Source organism: Folsomia candida, unplaced genomic scaffold (assembly GCF_002217175.1).
Source record: "Folsomia candida strain VU population unplaced genomic scaffold, ASM221717v1 Fcan01_Sc010, whole genome shotgun sequence".
Lineage (NCBI taxonomy): Eukaryota > Metazoa > Arthropoda > Collembola > Entomobryomorpha > Isotomidae > Folsomia > Folsomia candida.
In genome coordinates this window covers 3348903-3358714 of record NW_019091202.1, presented here as the reverse complement: position 1 = coordinate 3358714, position 9812 = coordinate 3348903, and the positions used below count along the sequence as shown (strand labels likewise).

The 9812-nt window shown below is 35.1% G+C and overlaps 1 protein-coding gene across 2 annotated transcripts; it reads right to left on the bottom strand.

The window, feature by feature from the left end:
• Positions 1–4476: 4476 nt before the first annotated feature.
• On the bottom strand, positions 4477–9304 carry LOC118436755. 2 transcript variants are annotated; one of them, XM_035855346.1, is made up of 3 exons: positions 8964–9304; positions 8279–8412; positions 4477–4690 (listed from the first exon to the last, which is right to left on the bottom strand). In XM_035855346.1, exons 1-3 carry the CDS (start codon positions 9074–9076, stop codon positions 4641–4643), a joined length of 297 nt encoding a protein of 98 aa, XP_035711239.1. In that variant the 5' UTR covers positions 9077–9304; the 3' UTR covers positions 4477–4640. The 2 variants fall into 2 exon arrangements, with proteins under 2 accessions (XP_035711239.1, XP_035711238.1); XM_035855345.1 differs by lacking the exon at positions 4477–4690 and adding an exon at positions 4701–4939.
• Between the last annotated feature and the right edge of the window lie 508 nt (positions 9305–9812).

Here is a 9812-nt window from a genome sequence, read left to right as displayed (position 1 = left end):
AAACCACCCTGTATCTAGTACCTAAAAAAATTAACATCATATACTTTTTTAATCAATAAGCTATAAAACTAATAACCTAATCCTGTCATTCGTTGGGACGATAATGCAGGAAATGTTAAGTAAAAGCTAAATTTATATTTACGTAATTTCGCGGAAACTTGAGTGAATCAATTTTACTTCGTAAGCGGAAATTGCATACATGTACTTATGTACATGTATGCAATGACTCATTAATAAACTAATCAATCTATGATTTTAGTAGGTATGTAATGCAAGAAATACATACATACTTTCCGTATGTTTTCGAGCTAACGGCAGCAGCAATTTTCGAGCAGCTCTCGGAAACATTTCGTTGAAATTTCTGCAACTCTGTAAGTCCAAATACAAAATTTCCAATTGGTAAAATTGACACAGCTCATTCACAGCGAAATAGATAATATAGGAATGTGAAGTTTTAATATTTATCGGGTAAGGATGTAGGGATATGCTGTCATGACATGTCATTGACATTTTTTGACATGTCAGAAGTTTTTGAGACATTTAAAATTTGTGACAAATAAATAGGACAAATTCAAATTTTCATAAATGTTCAATTTGTCTGACTTCTACATAAGTGCTGGACACTCACGACAATTGGAATCTGTCATCTTTGATATTCCCCGTATTTATTCTTAGGTGAGGCAAAAGTAACAATGGGTGCCCGCAAAAAAGCGTCACCATGGTTACGGCGAAGCCTAGGTATGCTTTCGTATACACCCTTTGAAACTGTCAGCGAGGCTAGAGCCTAAACGGTTAATCCTACGCAAATGGAGTAAAGAGCAATCGTGCAGAGGAGAATTAGGAGATGTGGTTTTTCAATATGCCCGATAGAAAAGTTTTATTCTTCGCTCTCAAATTTGGATTTGAAACTTTACAATCAAAATTTGAGACACTTCTGTCAAAGGACTATATGCATAAAACCTGATTTGATCATGCAGAAATCGGTTGTGCGTCATTTAAAACAAATCCGACTGAGATCGGTCCAAAACTGAAAAAGTTTTGATGGAAGCATCTGAAACCATTCATGTTGCTAACCAAAAATTACAATATTCCTAGTTGGTTGCTACTAGCTATCAATATAACAATTTTCCAAATACAAGTAGTTGTGTTAGGCAATTTGCCAAATTAATTGGTCAATTGTAATTTCCATTTTTGGCCAATCGCACAAAAAATTACAAATTCTTTTGCAAATTCAAATTTCAATAATTTTATATTTAAGTACTGTATTTAAGTGTATTTAAGTATTTGTCAAATTTACAAATTTTAAATTTGAACATCCTATATATAGGAACATCCTATATATGCATATATGCATATATTTTGGACTTAAATGTTTATAAGTTCATTTTGTAATTTATAATCTAATCCAGATTAAATAATCTTCCTCCCTAATCCAGATTGTTCTCGTGAAATAACTAATCCCCGTAAAACCTAATATCTGAAAAATTATTTTCTGCTAAATTAATTTAAAAATTTGGATTATTGATCCTTAATCCGTTTTTAAATTAATCTTGCGACCCTCTGTACATATTTTCAACTAATTTTGTAATGAAAAAGATTCAAGACATTCGGTCTTCAAAAAGTTTAACAATTTTGAGGTGCAATTAATTGTTTGAAAATGTGCATCACCTAAAATTCATGAAATAAAATAATTTTAAAAAAGCTTGCTTAGGCGAGGCGCCGCTAAAAGTGAAAAACAAGGCCTCTGGCATATCTTTTAAATATCTCGTACCTTTATCATTGTAACAGGAGTTGGTGACTTTGCATCACCGCGAGGCCAAACATTTTACGCCAAGCCTCTAGTAATGAAGAATATATTCTCAAGAACCTAACTAATCTGGGTTTACGTCAAAATTATCATTTATCACTTTTTAGTTCGTACTGAAAACTAGTTGTTTTAATATGTAAATAAAATTAGGAAATACCCTCGCGTTGTTATTCGTGCGTCGGCATCTTAATTTTTTGCATAACACCTATTGAAAATTGTGCACATCCATCAAATTTTATTAGCTACCTGAATTACTGGTTAACTATCGAATTTAATTATGAGCTAAATAAATATTATTGATCATATTGGTCCTCTGCATAATAATTTTACAAAATCCACTCAATTTTATAACCCTTTCGAAGCAATAAGTTTGTTTAAGCGTTTATACATATAGATACAATTTTAATTAGCAATAATTGAATATCTTAGCAGAAAGTGTAAGTAATAAACGTCGTGGTATGGTAAACGGTAAAAATGTTTGGCCTCGCGGTGAGACAAAGCCACCAACTCCTGTTACAATGATAAAGGTACGAGATATTTAAAAGATATGCCAGAGGCCTTGTTTTTCACTTTTAGCGGCGCCTCGCCTAAGCAAGCTTTTTTAAAATTATTTTATCAGGGTGAAGAAATCATAAGGCATTAGTATATAAGTATTCTTTATTCGCCCCTATAATTTGAGTGTCCCTCGTCTTTGTGAAGGCGAGGTATTTTCGTGCTTTCGGGCACTGTTCTTTTGTCTGTGAATCAGTGTAGTTGTAAGTTTTCTTGCCTCTTCCAAAAAGTTTGTAAAAAATTGGTTGAGTTTTTAATAAATGCAAGTTAACGTAATTGACGACGAGTGTTAGTGCGTCACTTATTCTCTCTCAGCCCTTCTTAGGAGAGATTTGGAGAAACCGACTGCGACGGGTCGTTGCGGAGGACGGTCTCAACCCGTTGAGTATCATTTTATAGTCGATCTCAACACAGGGCGAGATATGTTTGTTTTCTTAAAAAATGATAAAGCTCCGTTACATGCCTGCAATATAGCACTATGCATAAATACGAGGGGAGGCCAATAAGTAATGCGAATGGTTCAATATCTCGACAAAGAGATATTTGGTCGAAATATTTTTTCGTAAGATTTCAACATTATCTCAACCCCGTTCATTGCAGCATTTAGTTTTTTTCATAAGTTTTTCTTATCTCTCAGCAAAATATTTTTTAGACATGATGTTAAGCGAAAATTGCTTACACTCGGGAAAAATCAAAAATTACAAAATGGATACCATCAACTTCCAGGCCCATATTGTTACTGGGAATTATATTTTAGTTCATCAGTATGCTCTAGAAACAAAGTAACAGTCAATGATATCGCTGAATAAGGTAGAAAGTGAGTCCATCAAGTAGAGCGTAAGCAAGGCCAAAATGATGGTTATGGCGAATAATTTCGGATTGACCCGATCTGCATTCTAGTTAATTGTTTGCCCCCATATATTGCCTACCGATACACCTGTGATTACTATCTGTTCCAACATTTCAAGAAAATTATCAAGGAATTGAGATTTTAGCGTTTATATGAGCTTTTTTAGCGTAAGCGATTTTGCTAAACATCATCATTAAAAAATTTTTTGCTAAGAGATAGAAACAACTGATGAAAAAAACTAAATGCTGCAATGAACGGGGTTGAGATTATGTTAAAAACTTACAAAAAGTTTTGGACCAAATATCACTCATTGTCGAGATATTGAACCATTCGCATTACTTATTGGCCTCCCCTCGTAAAACTAAATGACATTAAATACATACTTATTAAAAAGAATGCAGTTATTGAAAATAACTTGCCGGGGAACAGCGAGACAAAATGGCATATTTGTCAGAAATTTCGCTCCCATTGAAATCGTGACATACACTCTTACACTCTATAAGAAACCCGGTAACTACATAAGTTATTACCTGGCGGAGTATCTATGTGACTCTACCGCATGGTAATTACTTTATTATTGAGTGGTAGAAAATTTGTTACCAACTGGTAATATTTTCAAATTTCGCGACCGGGGTTATTACCGATTCGGTAACAAAATCTACCACTCAATAATAAAGTAATTACCATGCGGTAGAGTCACATAGATACTCCGCCAGGTAATAACTTAGTTACCGGGTTTCTTAGAGTGTAGCCATCTTGTAGCGAAAACCAGGGAGGAGTGCGAACTTTGACCTCACGTATTTTCCTTCAAAGGGGCCATTCAACCGATAGTTAAGTGTCACGTGACTCCTAATTTTTTGCTTGATTTTTTGACATAAGTCGCAAGTCGATCCCGGTGTAGCTTGAAGAAAGGTTCCATTGTCAGTGAATTGAAGTCCATTTTGTCGATCCTCATTGTAATTTAGAACAATCAGAAAGACACTTTTCGATTCAGAAGAAAATTTATTACTAATATGGTGCTACCACACGGTAGAATTGCATAGTACCTCCGGCGGTAGCAATCGTATCACATAATTATTGCCAAAACTAGATTAGTAGTAAATATAAAATCCAGATATGGGTATTGATTACAGATATTTGCATATGTATTGCTCCAAGGAGTTAATTGGTCCATCAATTAATGTAAATCCGACATTTTTTAAACTTATTTTCTCATTATGCTAAATATGTATCAATAAAAATATAATTCCAGATAACGAAATTTCGGCCAATTTATATATTCACATATTTATTCAGATAGTGTTTTATTTAAATAAAAATTTTGTTGGTAACATCAAAATGATAGATTTAATTTGGGGTCATTCTTTTGTCCAGGAAATGAATTTATGACAAATCAAATTTGAGTAAATATTATTTTTTCGCTGGAATTCTTCACACTTTTATGATTTGCGTTTGCGTAGTAGCAGCGGGAGTGGGAGTACCTGTGCCATAAGTAAGTATGTTAATCCTTTACACTACATGTATGTACATAAATAATCTGCTAGGGCATCACTACTTTGTGGGGTCACTATTACCACATTTGGTTACAATTTGTCGGCTAATGGTAATAACCATGGCAAAAAAATTGTCAACCTCGTGCTAAAAACAAACATCAAATACTTGACGCTAGGAAGTTTTAATCTTACAGAAATTATTATTACCATTTGCAACAAGTGGTGACCTAAAATGACCTAAAATATATAAAAATGCAGCCAGCAAACTTAAAAATAATATCACGCAAATTTTAAAAATCTAATGCACTCTGAATTATGTAGGAAGTATGTAATTATGCACTCTAAGTAAAGATAAGTAAAATTTACTCAAGGTTGAGTAAAAAAAGAGGATGACCAAAACCATAAGGTAAAATTTACCCACCCGTTGGACATTTTGCCAATGATTGGCTAATTTTTGCCTTTTGATTGTGTCATCCGCTTTTTTTTACTCATACCGGAGTAAATTTACTGATTCTTGTTTGGAGTACACCTCCCTACTAAGTAGTTCTTGAGTAAACTTTACTATCGTTACTCAGGATTTACATAGCACCGTTTACTGAACTCGTGTATTCAATTTTTAATAGCGTGACACTTTTTTTAAGAGGGTAGGGAACGTCCATATATTACACCGTAAAAAACTCAGATTTTTAGACCACCCACCCACCGACCCTCTGCTTATCCTTTTCATGTTAAGGTTAACACAAGTAAGATACATACATACAGTATGTAACTTATTTAATGCTACGATTTTTAATTTCAAATTCAACTTCAATTTTCCCAAGAACAGGTAGATATTTCAAAATTGTTTTCATACCAATTATTCACCATATATTGGACTACATTGAGGCAAATTTTCAGAAGAATGGAGATAGAACGGTTGAATCCACAAATATTTTAATGTCAAAATATTGCGAATTGCACGTTACATAATTAATGCTACGATGCACAACCGGTGCAAATTTGCCGTTTTTCCTAAATACGGAACAGAATTTCGAATGGATAAACAATTCTGTAGTATTTCTACTACAAATGAAAATAATCTGCCGAATTATAATAAATAAATAACAAAGGACACCGTTGTCAGTATTAAAATATTGGAAAAGTGACCTGTCTCCATTAATAACGTCTAAATTTAAGGAAGCTTTGGAAACAATTTAAAATACACACCGAATCTGTTCCAAGACTCGCGGAGGAAAGGAAAACCACTAGACCTGTAGCGAATTGTCATCGTCAGGGTCGAAAACCCAGTAAAACACCACACGCGGACGAGACTATTGTAAAAACAGTGACAATAAACCGTCGCAAACGCGCATACGGAAGTAGCTTCAGACGTACTTCACCCCAAACGGTCCCACCACAACTCGGGAACACTTAATTTCACTCTATTTCATCTATAGATTAATTTTTTGTAAAAATCTCATTTTGCCCCGACCACACCCCCTGGCGACGAGGGGGTGTGGAACAACTCGGGAACACTTAATTTCACTCTATTTCATCTATAGATTAATTTTTTATAAAAATCTCATTTTGCCCCAACCACACCCCTGGCGCCTAGGGGGTGTGGCACAACTCCGGAACACATAATTTTACTCTATTTCACCTATAGATTAAATTGCACTAAAAATCTCATTTTGCCCCAACCACACCCGCTGGCGCCGAAGGGGTGCGGCAAAATCGGGGAAACACTCAATTTCACTTAATTTCACTTAATTTCATTTAATTTCACTCAATTTCACCTAATTTTACCCATAGATTAAATTGCACTAAAAATCTCATTTTGCCCCAACCACACCCCCTGGCGCCGAGGGGGTGTGGCACAACTCCGGATCACATAATTTTACTCTATTTCACCTATAGATTAAATTGCACTAAAAATCTCATTTTGCCCCAACCACACCCCCTGGGGCCGAGGGGGTGTGGCACAATCGGGGAAGCACTTAATTTCACTTAATTTCATTTAATTTCACTCAATTTCACCTAATTTTACCCATAGACTAAATTGCACTAAAAATCTCATTTTGCCCCAACCACACCCCCTGGCGCCGAGGGGGTGTGGCACAACTCCGGAACACATAATTTTACTCTATTTCACCTATAGATTAAATTGCACTAAAAATCTCATTTTGCCCCGACCACACCCCCTGTCGCCAAAGGGGGTGTGGTCCGGTTGCCCCCAAAAGTTGATAGGATCCTCCCCCTGGGGTACTATGTATGATGGAGAAAACCGATTTCGATTATCTCGATCCGTTCTCCTGATATCCTGCTGACAGACAGACGGACAGACAGACAGACAGACAGACAGACAGACAGACAGACAAAGTCTTCACATAAAGTAGCTGAAGCTACTTAATAATGCTTGTCTGTCCGCGCCAGAAATTGCGAAAGATGTTCAAAGTGACCGTTTTACTGCTCTACACCTATGAATGATTAGACGCAGGCTGATATTCGCAGGAATATCCGGGGAAATTCCAAATTATACACCATGCATCTTATGGAGCAACCACAAGAAACACTTGGGGTGGGCAATGCAAAGCGAAGATGATCCCATGTTTACCGGAAAAAATTTCTGTTCCCAGATTAGACCATAATTCAACTTTTTAGCTCAGATGGAACGGTAAGAGTGTGTAAGGAGCCCAAAGAAGTTTCAAGGAATTAATTTCTGAGACAAATTATCGAACATAGCAGAGATAAGGAAATCTAAGCTGTGTGAACCGCTAAACCCTGGTATGAAACTTTCGAAATCTTGCAGGGAGGTAAGGTTTTGGGGCAGTATATGTTGCCACAGGGTAGTAGCACTGACGTGCGTCGATGGGATCATGACCAAAGCGGTTTACCTTGCTTTGTTAGAAATAAGTCTTGGCCAATTCACAACAAAGAAAGACTTTGGTCATAGATTTATTTTCAACAATTGCCGGATATTAGACAAATATTACAAAAATCATCTTAAATGCCTCAAGGATAATAATACAAAGGTTTTGGACTGGACACTAAAATTTCTTGACCTCAACTCGATCGAGCATAACCCAAAAACCCTGCGGCGTCTGGTGACAACACCAAAACCGATAAGCACGGCTCCCCGACACACCGTGATAACAGAAAATAAATAAAGATCGACCATAGCATAACCGAAAGGTTGGTGGATTAGATGCCCAAACGATTTCAATCAGTTATTGGGGTCTAACGAAATATTGAACCGCTCCTACCCCCGTAGCATTAATTATGTAACGTGCAATTTGCAATATTTTGACATTAACATATTTGTGGATTCAACAGTTTTATCTCCATTCCTCCGAAAATTTGCCTCAATGTAGTCCAATATATGGTGAATAATTGGTATGAAAACAATTTTGAAATATCTACCTGTTCTTGGGAAAATTGAAGTTGAATTTGAAATTGAAAATCGTAGCATTAAATAAGTTACATACTGTACATAGGCGGCTCAAGACCACCTATCTACTGACGCAATACATGGATCTTCCCATACACCTAGAAAGATTTCTTTGGCATTATAAATACGTATATTTTTTAATGACTCACAAACAACTCGGCCCGGCATAATCCTATTTCCGCACCAATCTGGGCGACAATTTGGATTACAGCAGCAGCAGATCAGATAAATGATAATTCCGAGAGGAATACAGCTGGAAATGAGGTAAACTATCCATGCACCTCTGAAATAAAAAAATAGAATTATTGATCCCGATATTTCGTAAAAAAGTATTTTATCCAGGAATCTCAAATTTGTGGATTTTACGTATGGAATTTACATACGTACTAAATATAACTGGTTACAATTTATCATCATATCCAAAGTCAAAAGGTATATATGTTCCGTGTACGAAATTAAAAATTAATGAGTGAATAATTTATTGAATGAATGAATAATGAATGAACAATTCAAAATAAAATGAGTGGGTTTTTTATTCATTCATTTTTTGCCATATGTTAAATTCATGGGACGAATGAATGAATTATTCACTGAATGAATGAATAATGCATGAATAATTATGAAAATTGATTTTCGAATTGAATGAATTTTGGATGAAGGAAAAAAATTGAACAGGTATGTCTTTTGCATATAAATTCATTTGAGGGCAGCGTTCATCCTGTCATGAAAATTCTGAACGAGCCGCAACTCACTTGAATATATGTACATGCGTGGCTTATGTACCTCCACATAACTGATAATTAAAATTTTTGATAAACTGTCCAATCTACTTACATGTCTCTTGAAGTAATATAGTTCTGGTTGTAATATCCTTGTGAAGCACTCTCCTCTATAAATGTTGCCATCACGAAGAAAGCGATGGCAACTGTATTGCTGAAAAATTTCATCTTGCGCTTGATTCAGTTAACAGAAAATTAAAATTATTCAGAAAATTAATGTTCCATTGCATTCGGGTTTTGAATTAAAAATATTGTGTCTCAACGGCCCCCCTTCCATTTATTCAAATCGCGATTTTGAAACGTGATCATCTAACTGGTCTTTTTGCAAGTAGAAGGTTTTAAAAATTTATGATTTTTACTTTTACAAAGTTATGTAGAGGAATACAATTTTGACTTTTAAGTATGTCTTGCTTAATAAAATAAGGATAAAATTGATGAAAAATAATAAGCAACAATTAAATATTTACTCATTGAAGAAAAAAATCATAACTCTTACCTCCTAACTTTGCAAACATATAAATTATAGATTTTTAGACGCAGTAAAATCGTCAATTTATAAAAAAAGCAAGGAGATGATCACATTTCAAAATCGCCATTTGAATACACAGAAAAAGGGAAATTTGAGACGAAAATTTTAATTCAAAACCTGATGCAGTTGACCTTTAAGAATGTAATTACTACTAAAATAACAGCGTTTCAAAGCGTGTCAAGTTTTTAATGAGACCTGAATATAAATGTGTATCTAGTTGGTTCGAGGTTTACATAAATACCCGGCTTATCTAGACAAAATTCGGAGTAATAGTGAATCATCTTGGGTCTTCGGAACAGATTTTATTTAGGCAAATCCTACTTAAATCCGTCTCCAAATTGTACCCTGAGCTAGGTACATACATAGTTCAATGAT